Consider the following 22562-nt stretch of genomic DNA (forward strand, 5'->3'; position numbering starts at 1 on the left):
AAAACTTTGTATCAAGTAATATTAGAAGGCTTTGTTTTGACTTGTTAGGCGTGCTTTGTTTTCTGCTTATTTAGAAGCTTTAAAAAAATCATATTCTCAGTTTATGTAATGTTTAACCTAAGACTGTTCTTTGAGAAGGGATTCATCCTATTTGCATTTGTACCCTTGAAAATTGCCTCTGGGATAAGATGTAGAGTAAGATGGTGAAGAGTAGAGTCCATGGAGCTATTCCAACTCTAGAGACAGAGTGTGTAGTTACTTGAATAAAGAAGAGAGAGAGATTCCTAGAGACATTCGTAAAGTTGGAAGGGCTGTTTAGCTCTGCCTGGTCCAACTTCCCACAACACAGATAAGTCCCCCTGCACTACCTGTGGCATGTGGTCATTCATCTCCACGTGGACATCCGGTGTGAACTGCCTGCTTCAGAGCAGTTCTTGACACTGAAGGACAGTTCTAAACACACAGCCATTTCCTACCTTAAAAGGGATGCAGCCCTCTGACAGCTATTTGTTCTACTTGGAACCTCGGAGAACAAATGTGCTGTCATTCTGAGAAATATACTTTAAAATGTATCAACAAGCATGTCTACCTCAGGACATTCTTCTGGTTGGAACACTTCACTTTGCTGTCTGACTGATGCCTAGACATTGGCCACATTCCACTCTCCTAGTGTCCCATTTAAAACATGGGGCCCAGAACTTCAATGGGGTATTCTGATAGCTAATTGTGGGGTGGTTAGCTTCCTTATTGTGGACACCAGAATTCTTTTAACAACTCAAGAGCGTGTTTACTTTTTCCAGCAACCTTGACACAGAGTTAACTCATCGAATATGTGACTTGTTGAAATAAACCTCACTCCCACCCCAAAACACACATACACATCTGATCTCACATGAATGCTGCCAAGGTTAGCTTTCAATTGAGCATAATTTTTTTGAGCCTATACCTGCTGATTGTATTTGTATCCCTGTGTAGTGCCAGCCTTATTACTTTTCGTCTCATCATCCTTGCATGTTGCTGTACCTCTAAATTTTTATCTTTTTAAAAATTAATGTTCACATATCTAAGTTTTTGTCATCCAAAGATTTGATATAAGCTATTGCTTAGAAGCTTACATAAGGCAAAGGACAGGTCTCTGTGACATACCTCTGAAAACCACTTCAGGTTGACGTGAATATATTAACCAGTAATCCTTAAGGTTGCTTACCCATCAGTGAACTCATATAGCCATGCTCTCATGTCACCCCTATTTACCTTTTCTCAGCGTTATCAAGAAAGGCTAAAACCATGATACACCATGGCTATAGCCTTTCCAATCTATCAACCTCTAGAAACCCTGCGGAAAAAGTGAAATGAGGTTAGCTTGCCACCGCGTTCTCTAAAAGACCTCCTGCTGGCACTTAATGATGTTATTTATCTTTTCTAAATAGCCCTGTGGCATCTGAATAATCTCTTCTAAACTTTTACAGAGGGCCAGTATCAAGCATAACAGTCTCAAGTTTTGTTTCTCATATTGAAATTGGGACATTTGCCTATCTCTGGTCTTCTGATGCCATTTCTGTGCTCTGTGCTTTCCTAAATGTTATTAGCAGAAGCAATCTACATGCTTTTCCAGGATGTAATTAGTTTGCAACTGGACACTTGAACTTATTTGAAGTGGCTTGATAGGCTCTTTCTATCAACTCTTCTATCAGGAGCTTTTGTTCACCATTTATTATGCCTTGCTTTTCAAATCTGAGCGTTGTTCTCATTCCTGAAGAAACTGGAAACAAAGTAGGGTGTCATCACCTCCTCCCTCTCTTATCAATTGTTTGAAGACAGTTCTTTCAGAAGCAGTCCACAGGAGGACTAGCCCTGCTGTCTGTAAAAGGGTTTGGACATCAGGTCTAGCCTTGAAGACGGAAGCATCAAAGCGGTGGAGTAGGCAGAGCTCCTCCTGACCTCTTCCTGACCAGGCAGATATCTGGTCCCCCTCTGCCTCTGCCTGGTCAGTGCCTGGTCAGTTCAGTTGGGGAACACAGCTGTGGTGCCTGGTGGGGTGGCAGCCACGTGGCTCCTGCCTCCCTGACACTCATCAGTCTCTGCTGTCTTCCCCCAGATGGGAGTGTGTTTTTCTTGCCCCTAAATTTAAGAAGCCTCGGTGGTATCTCTGGGAATTGTGGTAAGACTCAGCTTGTTCTGAATTTTCAGTTCTCACAATGGAGAAAATCATTCATTCTTTCTAGAAATTATTTCCTTCATTGTTTTCTTATTTCCAGCACTGTACTGTTGAATATAATTATAGGGTAAAAATTCCAGGTACTTACCCAACTAGCTCATCATGCAGTGGAAGAGATAGCTTTCCTATGGGATATTACTGAAGAGGGAGCTGGCCTGGGGAAGTCAGGGAAGTAGAGATCATATGAGCCCTATTATTTGAGGATACAGTGACATTACCTGGTACTTATAATCAATTTTGGACATTATAATAACATTTACCTGGGAAAATGAGCCAATGTTTTACTACATTATAGCACCTTCTAAGAATTTGGTAAACTACAAACCTGTGGACTAATTGTACTTAGTTCCTATACACACTGAAAAGTAATTTGTAGCATTTTTCTCATTTTGAGTATGGCTGAACTGCTTTGTTGAATCTACACATTCTCCGGAAGGGCTGGGCTCTTATTTAAAAATATTGTAATCAACCCATTCTCCAGAAGGGCTTGGCTCTTATTTTAAAACATTGGCTTTTTCTGAGGCTTTATCTATCTACAAAGTTCTTTATTTGAAGTGCGTTAGGTATTTACTTTGTCGAAGGCTTTCCCACATTGATTATCATCTTAAGGCTTCATCAAACCAATGGATCTTTACACTGGTATTCATACTGTCTTTCTAAAATATGTTTTAGTAACATACATTTTAAACCAAACCCATGTCATTATGTAGTATTATTTTTTGTTGCTTTGTTTCAGGGTTTTAAAAATTAGTAATTTTTTCCCTAAGCCAATCAGATGGCTGACCTGCAGGGACTGCGTATCAGAATGATTTGAAATTATGCTGCTGGAATCTTTGGCTGTTCAGAACCCACTGAGTTGTAATATCTGTCAGTCTTAGATGACAGAGCACGCCTCACTTCTCTGAATTCTTCACAGTCTATTCTGTAAAGTGTCTCAGGCAGTACTTGTTGTTTCAGGCTTCCTTCCATCGCTTTTGCACATTCTGAGATGACGTGGCCTACTTAGGCTTCTGTGTCTCCTTAGTGAGCACCATCATTAGCCCAAGGTCCTAAATGTGAAATAATACACATGTTCCCAATTCTGTGCCTTATTGCCGACACACAGCCAAATACAGAGTCTTCTCGGCACACTTCTAAGTGTCCCTGCAAGGCACCTGCTCATCTGCCTCCTCACACCCTGTCTTCCTGAGACCCTTGTGCTGCTGGCCTGGCCTGGCACACTGCAGGGTGGACTGTGTGCCCTGCCTCCAGTCTCTTTCTGTCCTGCCTTCTTTCTGAGGCACCTAACTGGTCATGTCATATTGTAACTTTACAACTAACCACAGTGGCCCGTTGCCTACCTGGTGAGGACCAGACTTCTAAGAATATTGTAAGAGAATGATATCTTCCACAATCTGAACCTTTGGATCTTCCCAACATTTTTTCCAATGCACCCATCCCAGCTCTCCTTATATTTCAGACATTCCAGATAATTTTGCATATTTCAAAGACAGCACCTGCACTTCCACCTCTCTGTTCATCAGTTTATGGGTTTATGCTTTTCCTTCTCTGCAACGCCCTGATCCCCCACCGATTCTAAAGCAGAATGGGGCAGTGACTCTGAGAAGGGATTTATACGTGGCCAGGCATAGGCTGTGAATGCCGAATGGTGCTTTCTACACCTGGAGGGAGATCTAGAGGGATAGATGGTCTGCCCAGGATCTGTGAAACCTGGCGGCTGCTTCCGTGCTGCCACACAAAGGGACACCAACATAGCAGTTTCAAAAATCCTTAACTGAAGAGGCTTCCCTAGAGGCTTGTAGAAGTGCCCAAGACCTCAGAGGGTGATTTATTTTCATTTCCCACGGAAGATCATGAATTCAGCTATTTATTGAAAAGGAATTGCGCTCTGGGAAGCAGAGCTGACTAGGTAAATGGTGTTCAGAACCCAAATTGGCTGGTGTTTGGAACACCCTCTATGTGCAGGCTACTGTAACAAAGCACTTTTTCCTGTTTAAGTTTTATAACTTTATGAGGTAAGTATTTTTCCCATTTTACAAATGAGGGGTAAACTCACAGTAGCCCTGCCCTCCCAAGATCACACACACCTCTAGCCAAACACAGGCATTTCTGTGTTTGACAGAAGTAGGAAAATCCCCAAGGGGTTAGGAAATTCATTTTCCTCCCATTTTGTGTTATTTGTTGGAATGAGGTTCCAAACATAACCACATGTAATCTTTCTAACAAGGCAGGTCGGTGAGGAGACTGAGGCTTGGCGAATAAAATGACTTAGGCCAGGTCATCCAGCCTAGGAAGAACGAGCCAGGCGGGGATGAGAACCCAGGTCTTCTGACTCTAGTGTTCTTTCTACTCTACCGCAGGTGTAACGTGGAGAAGGTGCCCAGTAATTCTCAGTTGGAAATAGAAGGAAACAGGTCAGGATCTGTCTCAAATTCCCGTCTCTAAATACAGATATCCCTCGGTACATGAAACAGATTGAACCATAGAATCGGCCTTTGGAAGCAAATTTCTTTAGTCACCTCCTGATCACCCCTACTTGGAGTGGGGGTTAGAGGCACAGCTATTCTTAAACATCTGTCATGGCTTCTGAAGTTGTTTGTGCTGTATTTTAATCTGGCTGTGTCCATTCTATACGTATACTTCTTACAAGAGTATTGGGTGCTACCAGAAAGCCCGCCCTACCTGCAGCATCTTAGAGATGGATTTCTGTTGCTTCCCCCTCCCTTCCAGCGCAGCTTCTGTTGTATGTTCCTTGGGCCTCTTTAGCTCTGTGCTGTCTTGGTTTAGAAGCTTAACGCAAAGCACCTGTAGTGACTTGATCTCCTGTGAGACATGAAGAAGCGTGCACGTTCACGCTGTGTCTGCATTCCGGAGTTGATCACGGCGTGTAGAGGGCAGTTGCTGAGTTGTCTCTTGTTTGCGTGATGGGTTGGGTTTCAGGGTGTGACTCTTGGGCCTCCCTGTTGTGTGTAGTCCCAAGCATCTGAAGCCAGTCTCCTTTAACCTCTGTGTGCCTTTGCTTCTGTTGTGTAGAAAGCAGAAATGCTGTTCTAGAGATGGCGTGAACGTTAGATGACGCTGGTTAAGCTGGAGAGATGGATGCGCATGATATGCCAGTGCTAGGAGGTCTTATTAATATAAGATAAATAACATTTCTTTCTCCCTTTCAATCAAGCTGTCCTTAAAAAACATGTTGATACAGTGCTTTACCATCCATATTTCAATTCTTTCAGCTGACCCAATAACATCCTGCATTTTTTCCTCCAGCATAGGATCCAATCTAGGACTGGAGAGGGAGAACTGAGGATGCATCCTATATTTCAGAATGAACACAGATCACTGGTTGTGTCAGTTCTTCTTTACATAAGGACATTAAAAACCAGGAGTGATTTGTACTTACCCATTTCTGTATGGAGATGAAACTGTTGGGCAACATTGTCAATTTTTGATATTTCTTATTGCAGTTCAGTAAATAATGACTAATCCTGGAAACCAGGCACGTAAACGATAGTGTCTACTAAGGAACATCAGGAGTTTTGTTCTGTATTTGCCATGATGAGAAAGAACTCAGTCCAGATTCTGACTTGGAGATTGAAACAACGAATAGTTGAGTTTATAAGTTTGGGCAGTTTAAATAATGTACCAAGTTGAGTAAATACTTCCAGCCCTAAATGCCTAGAAAGGAGTCCTTATGGCTAAATGGCATGATGTAAGCTAAATGCCCAGCCCAGGAAATAGGGACAGGCACGAACTTTCCCTCTTTCCCCTCTTCCATTAAGATGGTGCTGTGACCATGAAAAGTAGATTAATAACTTTAAAGGCTATTTATTCCCAGTCCCCAGTGCCATGCCTGGGCTTTTTGAGGGGAGATGATATGACCGTTTATGATTAGGACCTAGATAAATTTATTTTCACTAAAGACGTATTTAAACTGCAGTTTCCAGAGGCGTAGCAAGGGGCTTGGCGTTTGCTTCCTCAGGGCTCTCTGGAGTTTGTCTTGTCCCTTGCTGTCCGTCACACACTTCCTTCTCCCATAAGCCTGAGTTGACAACATGGTGTTTGGAGATTGTATTATGATAAATTAACCCTTTCTTCAGAAGAGTTTTTAAAAAATCTTTTTTTCAGTGGTCAAAAGAGGCTCTTTGTATTATAAATAGAAAAAAATGAATAAAATGGAGATATTTAAAGCACATTTGGGGGCCGGGTGCGGTGGCTTACACCTGTAAAACCAGCACTTTGGGAGGCCAAGGCGGATGGATCACCTTAGGCCAGGAGTTTGAGACCAGCCTGGCCAACATGGTGAAACCCCATCTCTACTAAAAATAGAAAAAATTAGCTGGGTTTGGTGGTGCGCGCCTGTAATCTCAGCTACTCTGGAGGCTGAGGCAGGAGAATCGCTTGAACCCAGGAGGCGGAAGTTGTGGTGAGCAGAGATCATGCTGTTGCACTCCAGCCTGGGCAACAGAGCAAGACTCCATATCATAAATAAATTTTTTTTTTAAAAAAGCACAATTGGAAAGAGCTATGTCAACAAATAATACAGGTAGCTAGTATGAATGACGTATATGCACAGGGTGTGACGGGAAGGGATGGGGCAGGAGTGGAGAGTGCTTCTAACTGGCTGTGAGCAGAGTGGGAATTTCTCAGACTGGTGAAGGGAGGCTGGGTGGGAGGGGTGGAGCTTTTGTTGGTGTGTGTGGGAATGCGGGGCATAGCCACAGAGACATGGAAAGCAGGCCCACCTCTAGAGACCACATCATCTCAGTGTCATCAGCTCATTGGAGACAAGGAAAGATGGGAACAGCCTGGGTGAGACTGGAGAAGCCTCAGAGCAGATCCAGGAGGGCCTTGAACACCAAGCTGAGGAATTTTGATGTACTCTTTTAGGAGCAGGGTCTTGAGGTCAATCTGTAGTCATTTCAGTGACTGTTAGGGGCACTGTTTCAAGGAGACCAACGGAGGACACATCTGTGTTCTGAGCATGAGCGAGTAGTGACCAGTGTGTGATGTCTCTCATGTGGGAGAGGGGAGGCGACACCAGGCAGCCGAGATCAGCCCTGCAGTGCGAAAGTAGAGAGCCAAGAGAGGATCATGGGGACACAGTCAGATTTGTGTTCGGAAACGTCATTGATAGTGTGTGAAGGATGGGTTGAATGAGGCATACGTTAGGAGGATGTGTCAGGTGGAGGAGGATAGTCTTTAAAATAAGGAAGTGGCAGTAGGTAGGAAGACATGGAATAAATACTCAGAGGTAGGATTGACAAGATTTAGGGGCAGTCTGGATGTGTGAGGAGAGGAGGAGGAGGAGGAAGAGAACTCACATAGCTCTTGGATCTCTGACCTGAGTGATCAGTGAACGGCAGTGCCATTTACAGAAAGGCAGGTGGCAGGAAGGTTGGTATGTGAGAAGGCACTTGTATGTATGTGTGTGTGCACATGTGCATGTGAGTAGTTACCTGGCTCCGCACACTTCATGACAGGACAGCTGAATTCTCTTCTTGGCCATTAGCAGCCCTTGACGTTGTCATTATGTTGTTAGTATTGACTGCTCCTTCACGACCAGCGAACAGGCTCTTGTAGGCAAAATTTATTTTTAGCATCAGACATCTTGTATTTCTTTAAATGAGGGCAAGAGGCTGTAATGATAGCTCTCAAGCCCAAGCACCTCTGCATTTAGTGGCTTTAATTTCATTATAGAGAAATTACCGTAAAATAACAGTGTGACCAAGTAGATGCACTTTTAGGACATTATAGGTGTAGGTGAAGCACGTTTCTTCATTCATTCTGTTTCTGATAGTGTGGACCCAGCATCAAGCTTGACAGTTTTATTTTTATTTTTATTACGTTTATAGACTTGCATATGTTGATTGACAGTTTATCTTGCAGAGTAGCAGCCTCCTGAGGTCAGAGCCTCGTTGTCTGGTGCACGAGCATTTAGTGATGCTTCCCAGACTGAGCTCTTCCAACTCTAGCCTTCCTACTCCTTCTTGGAGATTCCCAGTACTAATTAGAGGCCCTGGGAAGTCTTGCTGTAAAGCCAGCTGTTTAACTGCTTAACCCAGCATTTCCCAAACTTACTTGACCAAAGAACCCCCATTTCACGGGACACTGTTACTAATCCACTAAGCTCGTGTTCTGTGGAGCACACTTTGGGAAATGCTCAGTTAGAGCCAAAATATTACATTTAATGCAAAGAGAATCTGCTCAGGGAGACGTGGACTCCAGTGCTTTATTTTGCCCTCATTACAAATATTGATACTTTACGTGTTTACTGCAACAGGCTGCTTTGACTCCTGGTGACTCGATACTTAGTTATGGTGCTCAGCCAGTTATACCCACATACAGCAGGTGGGCAGCCCACAAATAAACTTAGTCCGTCTGTTTTCTGAGACACAGAATGCCTCCCCTAATCTTCCAGCATTAGCCTGGCCCTGAAGCCCCTCTTTCCAGGGTCTCTGCCTCTCAAGCTCCAGGCCAACACCAGCATAAAAGACCCCTCTCTGAAGGAAGGGAAGGAGGCTCAGCTGGAAATAACAAAATGGATTTTCTTACAGGGCTGACACACTGTTTTCCAAACCACTCTGTAAACGTTTTGATTAAAAATGGATTGCTCTGAGACATCACAGTTATTTGGATACATATATATGTCCTTGTATATTCATGGGGAAAAAAAATCTGTCTCATTCCTTTAGAATCATACCTAATATGTCTTCCTTGAGAATTTACTAAAATGGCTATTGTAGGAAAAAGCAGCCTTCCGGTGCCTGCCACGACCCTCCCATATAACAAAGCAACGTGTGGGACTTGGGCACAGATGGAGAGGCATTTGATTTTGTTTGTGTGCAGCAGCTTTGTGCTTTTTAATTTGGTCACAATTCAGCTAAAAGCTTTGATGCATTTTACCATTAAGAAATGGGGAGGCAAAGGCTGGGCACGCTGGCTAACATCTCTAATTCCCAGCACTGTGGGACGCTGAGGCAAGCGGATTGCTTGAGCTCAGGAGTTCAAGACCACCCTGGGCAACATGGCAAAACCCTATGTCTACAAAAATACAAAAATTAGCTGAGTGTGGTGGCGTACCCCGCTAGTCCTGGCTACTTAGGGGGCTGAGATAGGAGCATCACCTGAGCCTGGGAGGTTGAGGCTACAGTGAGCCCTGACTGCGCCACTGTGGACCAGCCTGGGAGATAAAGTAAGACACTGTCTCTCCAGAACAGAAAAGAAATGTGGAGGCAGGAAAGGATCAAAGGACAGTATAGTCAGTGGAAGGGAATGTGGATTCTTACATTTTGAAAGACAGGCACACTTTGAGTCATGAACAGGTCCGAGTTCTACAAAGCAAGGTGGCAAAAACTGGAGAAATGGCTGGCTGAGGAAGCTGCAGGTCATCCAGTGTCTGTCTGTCATCAGTCAGGTGGGCAGTGGAGTCCTGTACCTGCTCCCTCTATTATGGAATGTCAAATTAGAAAAAGAGGGTCAGAAAGTAGCCATCCTAAGTCAGTATTTCCAAAAGTCAAGTGATAGCTGACAAATCTACTCAAAAACATTTTTCAAAATGCTTGTCCCTCCCTCACACACAAAAAAACGCCCTCTGGATCTCATGTCCTGTTTCAAGCACCTTTGCTTTGTAGTAATAAATGCAATGGGAGAATTCTAAAGAAATACACAGAAACAGAAGATTCTTATGGTTGCAACATATAACATATTAAAACTTTTATGTAATAATTGTTTGGCTTTATGTGATAGTTAAAAGTGCCAGTTGTTGAAACATGCTGTTGATGGTGACATAAATAAAAGTTGGGCTTGTGATCGGTAAACATCATTTCTTCAGAAAAATAGAGTTAGATTTTTGACTTACAGCATTTTCCAATGAAGGTAACCCAATTAAAGTGTTTGTTGGGACCTACTTTATTTATGGATAAAATGGTTCTGAGTTACATTCAACCATAACTCTTCGTTTTGGTGAATGAGAATACATTAATATTTTTCATTATGCTTCGGCGTATGGTTCTAGTCCTTTTTCAATACCTTTTTTAAAACCTTGCTGAGGTTGTACTGTACTTACGGTGTGATAGCCTGTGTTTTTTTTTTATGATGTAACAAGCATGTTTTCTTTAAAACACGTAATTTTAGACTCCCTTGCATTGTATTACTTGTCCTTTCCACAACTGTTAAATGTTTTGGCTGCTTCGAATTATTTTAAGGAATCCTGTAATAACCGTCTTCATGATTATCTGTTTCAGCCCAGAGTATATTACCAAAAGTAAAATCATTCATCAGAGTGTGATTGTTTTTAAGACTCTGGACAAAGTCTTGGTGCCTTATTGAGATTGAGTGAACCTTTTCAGTCTCCTAACATGGAACTTTGTCTTGATAACACAGGGACATGATTTATCTATAGTCCTTAATAACTGTTAGGGTGATTTTTGTTGTTGTTGTTGTTTTGTTGTTGAGATAAAGTCTGGGTCTGTTGACCAGGCTGGACCGCAATGGCATGATATCAGCTCAATGCAACCTCCACTTCCTGGGTTCAAGTGAGCCTCCCCACTCAGCCTTCCAAGTAGCTTGACACTACAGGCACACACCATCATGCCTAAGTTTTGTAGTTTTTTATAGAGACGGGGTTTCCCTGTTGCAGCTCTTTTAGAATTTGTCTAGCAGGCTTTCCAGTTTTTGCCAGAAAGCCCCTCTCAAAAAAAAAAAAAAAAAAAAAAAAAAAAGAGCGTTTCTGCATGTTGCCCAGGCTGGTCGTGGATTCCTGAGCTCAAGTGATTAGCCTGCCTTAGCCTCCCACAGTGCCAGGATTACAGGCATGAGATACTGTGCCCTACCGTTGGGGTGATTTTAACAGCTACTAATTCCATGACCAAAAAACAAGTCTGCTCCCATCCGACCCTGTTTTGCTGTTGCTTCAAGAGTCTCGGTGATGATATTTCCATGCTTGTTAGGAATTATCACCAATCAATACTCAATAAGGCTGAGATGAGAGACCTCACTAGCAAATAATGGAATGCAGATGCTTTTAACACCTGCTTCATGACTGCCTCAGTTTTCTTCAGGCTCTCTTGATAAGTAGGGGCAGTACTGTGGTTTAGTAAATTCTTCAATGATATGTACTAAACTTCATAGGAACCTGAACCTGAAAAGCGGCACACTTCACCTACTGCCCTGCAATGTTGACCCAATTTTTAAAGTTTTCTGCCCAAATGATTTTGCTACGTTTGATTCCTTTAGGATTGTGATAGCTTTTCTGTAAAATGCTTCCAGCCTCAAGTGAGTATTCTAAATCATGACATTTTCTTACTGAGGCAAGACAGTCACATTTTTACCTTTATTAACTAATATCAACAAAATTTATTTTGGCTATGGTTAAGATTTCTTTCTCAGCAGTATCTATTAGGAATTCTGGTCAACAGCTCAGCTTGGGCAGGTGAAAAAGAAAAATAAACAAAAGACCCTCAGAAAATATCAATTTTGGTTTGGTCCTGGAAAAAAAAAAACATTAAAAGATAGAACCAGTATTCTAAACGTAGTTTCTTAACTAGCATATCAGCCTTCAGCATGCCTCTAAGACGAAAATGTAATCAAAGCTAAAGCTGACATTTATGTGAAGTTTATAATGTATGGAGTCACCAGTTTAGTGTCATAGTATAGATGTGGAATTATTATTGCCTTTTGGTTTGTGGAGGTAATGAGAAAAAGATTCCCAGATGAAGCACAACAAATTAAATCTCAGTAATGTGTTTATATAAGCCATGCGTACGGGAGTTCAAACTGCCACTTGCACAGTGGCAGGTGGGGCTTTTCCATCTCGTGCTCTATGGTATCATGGCCACGTTGCTGTGTCTGTTCACTTCCATGTAGAGGAGAGGTAGTTGTCCAGCAGCACCTGTGAACTGTTAAGTCCAGTGAGTGCCTTTAAACTTGTATTTCAGGTTGTACCCCTCCCCCAGTTACCCCATATGTTATCAAAGCCATACATTCTAGTCTGAGGTAGATCATTAATGTAAAACCCATCCGATGTCACAGGCCATCAGTGGTCTTGGGGACCCCTCCCTCACTTTTGTCTGGGAAGTAGTGCACTTTCCAAGTAGCAATTTCTGTTTAGGCCTTCAATTATGTAAAATGACATAATGGAAAACACCTTGGGGTAGGATAAGCTTTTTAACAGAAACAGAACACCTTCTGTAAACACCATGGTACAATTAGACCATTGTTCTGTACTTAGAAAGGAAAAAGGCAACTTTCTGGCCGTGGGTGCGGGGAAAGAAACCGCCACATTTGAAAAGGTGTATTAAAAAGACCTCACTGAGCTCAAGTGAGAGAAAGAGATGCCAAGAATTCAAAACTCTGTCAGACTTTTTCACTTCCTTGTTCACCTTTTTTTTACAACCTGTAATTTAGGAAAAGAAATTACTGTAGCAAGTGTTTGTGCTATGCCAGTGTGTTCTATAGGCGATGGTGGAAGCTAGGACCTACAGTGTGTGTTCTATAGGTGATGTGCTGCCCGGGACCTCCTGACTTTCTCTGCTGAAGCTGGCCATTCAAGCCGTTGCTATGGTAGGGAGACGGATGGGTTGATGTGTGTGAGATTCCCACCCTGTGGGGAGGAGAGAAACAATAACAGACTTGGCAGAATTAATTTCTGAGCAGTGAGGGGACTGAGAGCAAGTGTAGCTGATATTGAGCAGAATTTCCTCCATTTTTATGGACAATGGGTTCTTGATCCTGGGTGGATAATGAAATATTTGGAGAGGAGAAAAAAACACGGAGAACCTTCCAGCTATGAAGTGAGAGAGAGGTCAGGCCTGGAGACCTGGAATGGGTCATAAAGTGGGGATTGGCCATGAAAGGTCGGGGTACACAGGAGAGACTGGCCTGACGAGAAGGTTGGTGGTACCAGTTGGTTTTGTGGAGAGGGAGGACATATCCTGGAGGGCTTTGGAAGCCAGATTCTGAGATATTTTGATGATGAAAACAACATAGTCCAAGAAGTCTCGTGGAGAACTTCCGGCTCCTTCTCTTGCCCTTGTTCTTTATTCTTAGAAGTGGAAAAAAGAAAATGGCACAGGCGTATTAAGTCCAGTGAGCCTTTATTTTTTAAGCAGAACAAATGTGTGTGTTTATTTCTCATTTTACAGTATTGGCCCCAAGTCTGAGAGCATTCAGCTGTCTTCTTTATGAGCATAGAGAACTCTGGACTTATCTCCTTACGGGGTTTAGAGTTTTTAGGACCTTAGTGAAGACAGAGATGTCATACCAAGATTGTTGTAGCCATTTTACCCCATTGAGCTTTGTTGCATTATTGGTCCAAACTGCTTATTTCCTATTTCACCAATAGCACAGTTGAATTTAAGAGTATGTCCATCACAGGTGTACAAAGCAAAGATGTGCTTGTAATCCGTCAACAGAAAAATGACACCATCTGTTGGCAACGTAGAAAATGACACCATGAAGATGTCATTGAGGGAGGGTCAGGTGTTAAATCTGCAATTACAAAGAGGTCTGACTTTTGGGTTGCTGCTAGGTTATAAAGAATGCTAATTTTAAACAAGTTGCCCGTAGAAACTGAACAATTCATATCTACAAATTACACTCACCACATTTCATGTGCTCCTTTCCTAAAAGGTAAAATGTTTGGGTGTATAAATCTTAGAATGGTAGAAAAAAAACAGACCAGAAGGTGTGGCCCTGTGTTGAAGTTGATGGTAAATAAAATGGTTTTTGCCATATATTTTGTGGTATACGTAGGAGAAGTACAAATGCATTTCTCAGCCTGGAAGGGGCGTGCGGGGTAGGAGTGGTTGAGAGGGTGAGAGAACACCTTGGTTCTTGCCACAATGATCCAATAATCCAATTCCCGAGTAAACTGCAGTCTCTTAAACCTTGTGTTCGCCCCTGATTTTCATATTTATGAGGCCCATATGTGCATTAAAAAAATAAAAACAGTGACCCAGTGTAGCAGAAAAACTAGCCCATCTTTGATAGAGGATTTTCGGTTAATTTATGCAGGCCCCTTTGCACTTCAGCATTTTTTCCCACTGGTTGCTAAGCAACCATTTGAGTTACTGCGCATGCCTTTTTTATGATAACTGTCATTATGATTACTTTTTAATTATACAACTGGGACTGTGGATTAAAACAGCATATTGTCACTCATGCTTTGCCACTGCCTTCTAGTATTCTCACAAGCTCCTAGAATCATCTTCTGAAATTTTCATGGCAGTGATTTATGATTATTTTCTGATATTTCTGGCTTCACAAAGGAAGTAGAGATGGCATCATAAGGGGAGTGAGATTTTTGTGAAAAATGACTATATCACACACCACAAGCTGTTATTGATCTGAGTAGGCCAAATCAGATATTAAGATCTTGAACCTAAATTATGAATTTCTTTGTTCCTTTAACCAAGTCTGTTTCCAACAGTGAGGGTAAAAGCTCGCACTGCTTTGTAGCCTGTGTTTCAAAATTACAAAAATGTTAAGCAATTGTTGCTATTAAACCTGCTTTCAAATAAACCTGCCATGTATTTGGGGGAGGGCACAGCACTATTCTCAGAAACGTGAAGCATCCACACTTGTGAAACATTTTTTTCACCTAAATTGCTCCACACACCCAGAAGGGCAGTTAGGCAAGATGAAGGGGTTCCTCTAGCAAGAAATAATAAAGGTGTGTGTGGTTTACAGTATGTAAAATACCCTAAAAGGAATAAGAGCAAGAAGATGGTCAGTCACTAGGTACATATGAAAGCTTTTCACTTGAGCAGGGTATACTCTAACATATTATTTTGAGTTACTTTCTGAATACAAGGTGAATTTGAGAACAAAGGAGTATGGAAATAAAGTATGGAAATAATAATTGGTAAATATGTGTGTGTATATGTGTATATGTATATGTGTGTATGTATATATATACACACACACACATTTAAAAATGAAATTTTTAGCTAACAAGGATACTTTAAATCTTTCTATCAAAATAAAGAGATGTATTTGCTCTGAAAGGGAAATCCACAGTGGACTTCCCATTTGTGTGACAGAAGTGGGGACCAAATTGCATTTTACTGTGATTTTGAAGTTAGCACAAGGGACATTCATCTCCAGTACAGTTGTGGGATTTTCCCTGACTTAAAGAGCTCTATATCTGTATGCATGGCATGTAATTTGCTTTGTTGACGTTTTCTGAAAGAAAAGTAAAATCTTTCCTGAGTGGTATTTGATGTGGCTTGTTTTTGTTTGTTTCACCCATCCTACAGTTCAGGGCGACAGCTCAGTGAAGTCTTCATTCAGTTACCTTCAAGGAAAGAATTGCCAGAATACTATGAATTAATTAGGAAGCCAGTGGATTTCAAAAAAATCAAGGTAGATATTTTGTTCTTTATTCTTCAACTTTATTCTTCAAGTAAATCAAGGAGCAGTGTAAATTCATTGAAATGGTTATGGTTGGAGTTGACTGCCACTGATGCCCGCGCGGGGCTCGCCACAGGAAAAGTTGGGATGTTCTTGTGCTTTTCCATGAATATTACTTTATCACATTGAGAGCTCATGTTATATCGCATTTTACTGCAGACCTTTTAGACTCCCAGCTCCTCCCGCCCCCACTATTGCTCTTATTTCCCATTTATGCTCCTCTTTGCAAAAAGGAATGATAGTGGGAGGGTGGATTTGGTGAATGGCGCCCCCTGGGGTTGTGCAGTCCCACATCCCTGGCAGGCCTTTATGCTGTGAAGACAAAGCGGAAAATCGGGCTTTGTTAACTAAGTAATGATTGCTGTATTTTCTTCTCCCTCTTTTTTTCTCCATTTTCTCCAAATTTCCATTAGGAAAGGATTCGTAACCACAAGTACCGGAGCCTGGGCGACCTGGAGAAGGATGTCATGCTTCTCTGTCACAACGCTCAGACGTTCAACCTGGAGGGATCCCAGGTCTGTCTTCTGTTGTCTAAATGTTCTTTTTAAGTAAAATATTTTGTTTTCTACCTTTTGAATCATTGCTAGTAGCAGAAGAAAACTAACTAAAAACCTGTGTTCCATACTACCTGTGATAGAGGCTTTGGCATTTTTAGATTACCTTTGTACCAGAGCTGTGCTAGCACCTACTCACACTTCCCTTCAAAGCCTAATTTCTTTTTTCTTTCTTTTTTGAGACAGAATTTCACTCTGTTACCCAGGCTAGAGTGCAGTGGTGCAGTCTTGGCTCACTGCAACCTCCAGCTCCTGGGTAGCTGGAATTACAAGCACCCACTACCATGTCTGGCTAATTATTGTATTTTTAGTAGAGATAGGGTTTGACCATGTCAGCCAGGCTGGTCTTGAACTCCTGACCTCAGGTGATCCACCCGACTTGCCCTCCCAAAGTGCTGGGATTATAGGCATGAGCCACCAAGCCCAGCCTCAAACCATATATTCTTTTTTTTTTTTTTTTTTTTTTTTTTTTTTGAGATGCAGTTTCACCCTTTCACCCAGGCTAGAGTGCAGTTGCACTATTTTGGCTCACTGCAACCTCTGCCAGCCAGGTTCAAGTGATTCTCCTGCCCCAGCCTCCCGAGTAGCTGGATTACAGGCACCCACCATCATGCCTGGCTCATTTTTTGTATTTTTATTAGAGACCGGCTTTCACTGTGTTGGCCAGGCACTGCTCTTGAACTCCTGACCTCAGGTGATCCACCCACCTCGGCCTCCCAAGGTGCTGGGATCACAGGTGTGCGCCTGGCCTCAAAGCTTATACAATAATTAGAGGAGGGATTGAGAAGATCACTGAGGGTAATATTGAAAGGCTGGCAGCACCATTTTTGCTTTTTTTCTTTTTGAGATTATATATTTGATTATATTTCCTTTATTTTTCTGATTGTACTCTTGCATCAGGAGGTGAAACTACTAGAATTTAAGACAAAACAATATAGGAAACAAAAAACACTGTCTCTAATTGCTTTTTTCAAATCCTTTTTATCAGCCCAATTGCAATTCTCTTTACTCCCCTTCTCCATAGTAACAAGTCTAAGAGTATATAAATGAACTGAATTTATTAAAATAACCAAAGGGAGGGTACTTTCATTTTAATTACACCGCAATTACTGTCACCTTTTGTAGGAATTTTTTCTTATCTGTATTTCTGGCCTGATGCCTTCAAACCCATGAAGAAGAAAAAAAAAAAAAAAGATGTACCCCTCAACCAATGCGGTGCCAAACCACCATCAAATTCCCTAAGCCTGTTTCTTGCTCATACCCTTGTTCCTTCACATCCATTTCAGTTATCAAACAGGAGAACATAGACATCCTCAGAATGTGCCTTGAACAGACTTAAACATTTACAAGTTAATAGCAGTAGTATCTTGACCAAAACAGGAGGTCTTGAAAGCAAGCCTTCTGTTACCCAAGACACTCTCCAAGGAAAGTTAAGCTGGAAGCCAGGACATAGAAAGTAAAAGAATCAGCAAAGAAGGTCTTGTGAATGACAGTTTATTTTAGTCTCTGGATAGATTTTTGGATTCTTTATGTCAATATGGCTTTATTATGATATGCATCCAGTCCTCTTTTCTACAACCTCTTTTCTGTTTTCACTCACTGTCGTCTCACAACTGAAATGAGGTGCTAAGTGGCCTCTTGACTGGTTTGTCCCCCAGGCCATCTGGACCCTACTTTGTCTTTCTCTAGCCGCCTCTTCCCAAGCTTTGAGTTTCCCCTGCACTGTTCAGAATGAATTTCCTCCCTGTAAACTGCTTTCTGAAGTCTCACCTAAGTCTTTAGCTTCACCTACTCCTCAACCTCAACAGTCCATAGTCCATGCAGACTGACCATAGTCACCTGCTTCCCCAGTTACATTTCTTTTACTCTTTAAGGTCATTCTAGACTCAACATGGTATTGTAAGATACAATACGGAGAGAGACACTCTGTATACCCTTTGCTTCTTCTCAAGATGGAAACATCTTGCAACACAGGACAGTCTCTTTTTTGTTGTTGTTGATGAGATGGAGTCTCACGCTGTTGCCCAGGCTGGAGTGCATTGGTGCAATCTGGGCTCATTGCAATCTCCACCTCCCGGGTTCAAGCAATTCTCCTCTCTGTCTCCTGAGTAGCTGGGATTAAGGCACGCACCACTATGCTCAGCTAATTTTTGTATTTTTTTTAGTAGAGATAAGGTTTCACCATGTTGGCCAGGCTGGTCTTGAACTCCTGACCTCATGATCTGCCTGCCTCAGCTTCCAAAAGTGTTGGGATTACAGGTGAGCCACTGCGCCCAGCCTAGGACAGTGTTAACCAGGAAATTGACATCAATGCAATCCCAGATGCATCTCTTTTATTCTTGCTTCTTCATCTTTCTCATTTGTTTTCCTTTTCTAAAAGCCCCTCTCCTTTCTCAGCACGGAAGGAATTCTTCTCACCTTTAAGATCTAGCTCAACTCTGATGCCTCTGACAAATTCTGTCCTGATGGTCCTATCCTGTGTGTCTCTCACAGGTCATTTATTCTGTTATACTCATACTTGCTGCCTATATTGTGCACTTAGTGCATAGTGCCATTTGCTCAGTCACCTTTTTGAGTGTGTAGGATATGTTTCTAATGACCAGGGGTTATTTTATTTTCCTTTAAATTTTTTAAAAATTGTGATGAAAGACCTAACAAAATTTATCATTGTCCTCATTTCTAAGTATGCAGTTCAGTAGTGTTAAGTATATTCACATTGAGGGGCAACAGATCTTTAGAACTTTATCTTGCAAAACTGAAACTCTTATCTCCTCCTTTCCCCAGCCCCTGGCAACTTTCTGTTTCTATGAATTTGCCTATTTTAGATGCAGTATTTGTCTTTTTGTGACTGGCTTATGCACTTACGGACCTAGTATAATATCCTCCAGTTTAATCCATGTTATAGCGTGTGACAGGATTTCCTTCCTTTTTAAGACTGAATAATATTGTAACATGTATAGACCACACTTATCCACTCATTTGTTGATGGACCCTTGGGTTGCTTCTACCCCTTGGCTATAGTGATTGATGCTGCTAGGAACATGGGTGTCCCGATGTCTTTTCAAGACCCTTGTTTTGATTCTTTACCCAGAAATGGGGCTGCCAGATCATAGAGGAGTTCTATTTTCCGTTTTTTGAGGAAAAGGACAATTTTTGAACTTATATCTTTCAGCACCTACCCAGGGCCACATGTGTATACACTAAAAATAAAGGTTTGATTGGATGAGTATTGGCTGCTACTGAGAAACTCAGTAACAAGGAATAGCCGCCACTTGCTAGGGGCTTTGCATTTTAAAGAAGATTGCTTTACCACAGTCTTACTGCAGTATTTGGCAGAACAATTCAAATAAGAAATGTGGTTTTTAAAAATACTATTTTTGATGTCAAATAGGAGGATGTTTTATCTAGTGTTCTCCTCCAAGCATCCATACACTTGGAAATAATTCCAACTGCATTTGGACTTTCTCCTCTTTGAATGTGTATGTCTGTTTCGGCTTGGTGTTTTTGCTGTTGGGTTTTCATGTGAGGATAAAAGCTAATGGTGACATTTCTACCAAAATTCATGTAGAGTAAGCTGGTGTGTTGCAGAAGGAAGAGTTCACTGTCATGGTACATCTTAGGCCCTCAGCCTGTAGTTTTAACAGATGCTCCTTTGACCGTTCAGATCTATGAAGACTCCATCGTCTTACAGTCAGTGTTTAAGAGTGCCCGGCAGAAAATTGCCAAAGAGGAAGAGAGTGAGGATGAAAGCAATGAAGAGGAGGAAGAGGAAGATGAAGAAGAGTCAGAATCTGAAGGTAAGCCCAGACATTCGGGTCGTCTATGTCTTTGCCCATCTTACCTGCATAGCTGTCTCCACAGATGCTCACAAAAGAGACTTTAGAGTGGGGGAGATCTGGATTGGAGCCCTTAGTCCACTTTGTCCTTGCTGGGCAACCGTAGGCCATATACATCATCCTGCTCATGCTCAGTTTTCTCATCTGTAAAACTGAAGTCATAAAAAGCATGTGAAATGTTTAACACAGGCCGGGTTCGTAGCAAACACTTATGTTTTATTTCTTTTATTTCTTTGTTTTTGAGATAGGATCTCCCGCTGTCACCCGGGCTGGAGTGCAGTGGCGCCCTCTCGGCTCATTGCAACCTCCGCCTCTCGGGTTCAAGTGATTGTCCTGCTACAGCCTTCTGAGTAACTGGGACTGCAGGCGCCTGCCACTATGCTTGCCTAATTTTTGAATTTTTAGTAGAGACGGGGTGTCACCATGTTGGCAAGGCTGGTCTCGAACTCCTGACCTCAAGCGATCCACCCACCTTGGCCTCCCAAAGTGCTGAGATTACAGTCATGAGCCATCACACCTGACCTACAAACACTTTCTGAATATTAGCCTACTCAGGTTTTCTACCAACACTGCTGTAAATGCCACCTATCTTCTATTCTTGAGCACAGTGGTTCTCAAACCTGGAGGGCTTGAAGAATATGCCAGGGTTTGATCCAGTAGCCTGTGGCAGGGCCTGAGAATTTACATTTCTGGCAAATTCTGGGGGAACTGATGCAGCTGGGCCCAGGACCACACTTTGAGATTCCCAGCTTTAGAAAATAATTGTCAAACTGAGTTGGAACTGTGAATTTTGCAGATTTTTTATTTTTTTGCCAGGGGGAGAGGGGTGATGAAGGGGGTACTGATTCCTGTCTTTATTTAAAATTTTGATATTTTGTTTATCATGGACTTTGGGGCATTCACATTACGACCTCTTAGGATATTAATTGATTACTGGATTTTGGTGCCCCCTTAAATTTTACACTCCAGGTGAGTGCTTCAGTTGTTTTGCCCTAGTTCCAGCCCTGACTGATAACCCAAATATTCCAAACGTTAAGGGTGCTGTCGTAAGTTGAAAATTTCTTCTTAGTAGGGCATGTTGACTGATAACTATAATCAGAGCACTTTGGGAAGCTGAGGCAGCAGGATACCTTGAGGCTAGGAGTTGAAGACCAGCCTAGATAACATAGCAAGAGCCTATCTCTACAAAATTTTTTTAAAAAAGAAATAGCCAAATATGGTGGCACATGCCTGTAGTCCCAGCTACTCAGAAAGCTGAGACTGCTGGAGGATTGCTTGGTCTAGGAGTTAAAGGCTGCAGTGAGCTATGATCATACCACTGCCCTCCAGTCTGGGTAAAAATAGACAAATATTTTAAAACATAAAATTTCTTCGTTATGTGTGTCTTCACCCTATACCTCCCAAAATAATAAATCCTAGTAGCTATGGTCTGCTATGTAAAACAGTAAAATGGTATAAGCTGGGCATGGTGGCTCATGCCTGTAATTCTGGCGCTTCGGAAGGCCAAGGCAGTTGGATCACTTTTTTTTTTTTTTTTTTTAAACGATGGAGTCTAGCTCTGTCCCCCAGGGTGCAGTGCAGTGGTGTGATCTTGTCTTACTGCAACCTCCACCTCCCAAGTAGCTGGAATTACAAGCACGCATCACCACACCTACCAATTTTTTTTTTTTTTTTTTTTTTGTATTTAGTAGAGACAGGGTTTCACCATTTTGGTCAGGCTGGTCTCGAACTCCTGACCTCGTGATCCACCCACCTCGGCCTCCCAAAGTGCTGAGATTACAGGTGTGAGCCACTGTGCCCAGCTGGTGGATCACTTTTGAAGGGTCTCCCTGGGCTAAGATCAAGATTTTAGATTATGGTCTACTAAAAATATAAAAATTAGCCGGGCATGGTGGTGGCCACCTGTAGTCCCAGCTACTCAGGAAGCTGAGGCAGCAGAATCACTTGAACCCAGGAAGCAGAGGTTAGAATGAGCTGAGATCACACCAATATACTCCAGCCTGGGCAACAGAGCAAGACTCTGTCTGAAAAAAAAGTATAAACATGCTTTTAAAAAATTATTAGGTTTCCAATTACATACTTGATACAGATGACTTGGAAAATATTTTTTAAAAGATTATATATATATATATGGATATAGAATTATTTTTTATATATAAAAATATTTTCAGAAGTTGCATCCTATTTTTTTTATATACATAAATTTGTTTATAAAAACATAGCACAGGCTGGGCATGGTGGCTCACACCTGTAATCCCAACACTTTGGGAGGCTGAAGCGAGCAGATCACAAGGTCAGGAGTTTAAGACCAGCCTGGCCAATGTGGTGAAACCCTGTCTCTACTAAAAATACAAAAACATTAGCCGGGTGTGGTGGCACGCACCTGTAGTCCCAGCTACTTGGGAGGCTGAAGCAGGAGATTGGCTTGAACCCCAGGAGACAGACAGACATTGCAGTGAGCCAAGATTGTGCCACTGCACTCCTGCTTGGGCAGCAGAGTAAGACTCCATCTCAAAAAACAAAGCGGGAAACATAGCACACTGG

At 42.1% G+C, this 22562-nt stretch overlaps 1 protein-coding gene and 1 non-coding gene across 10 annotated transcripts in view; both read left to right on the forward strand.

The window, feature by feature from the left end:
• Positions 1-22562, forward strand: part of SMARCA2 (SWI/SNF related, matrix associated, actin dependent regulator of chromatin, subfamily a, member 2) — a 180190-nt gene that overhangs the window by 153478 nt on the left and 4150 nt on the right. For all 9 annotated transcript variants that reach the window (XM_032291007.1, XM_032291010.1, XM_032291009.1 and 6 more), the window contains 3 exons: positions 15475-15580; positions 16042-16143; positions 19847-19979. In XM_032291007.1, the coding sequence (XP_032146898.1) occupies positions 15475-15580; positions 16042-16143; positions 19847-19979 (341 nt within the window). The remainder of the gene's footprint in view (positions 1-15474; positions 15581-16041; positions 16144-19846; positions 19980-22562) is intronic.
• LOC116559936 lies at positions 10846-10907 on the forward strand. Its single transcript, XR_004272703.1, has one exon. It is a non-coding gene; the product is annotated as a U7 small nuclear RNA (small nuclear RNA).

This window comes from Sapajus apella, unplaced genomic scaffold (assembly GCF_009761245.1).
Source record: "Sapajus apella isolate SASKATOON/1434 unplaced genomic scaffold, GSC_monkey_1.0 scaffold24, whole genome shotgun sequence".
Taxonomy (NCBI): domain Eukaryota; kingdom Metazoa; phylum Chordata; class Mammalia; order Primates; family Cebidae; genus Sapajus; species Sapajus apella.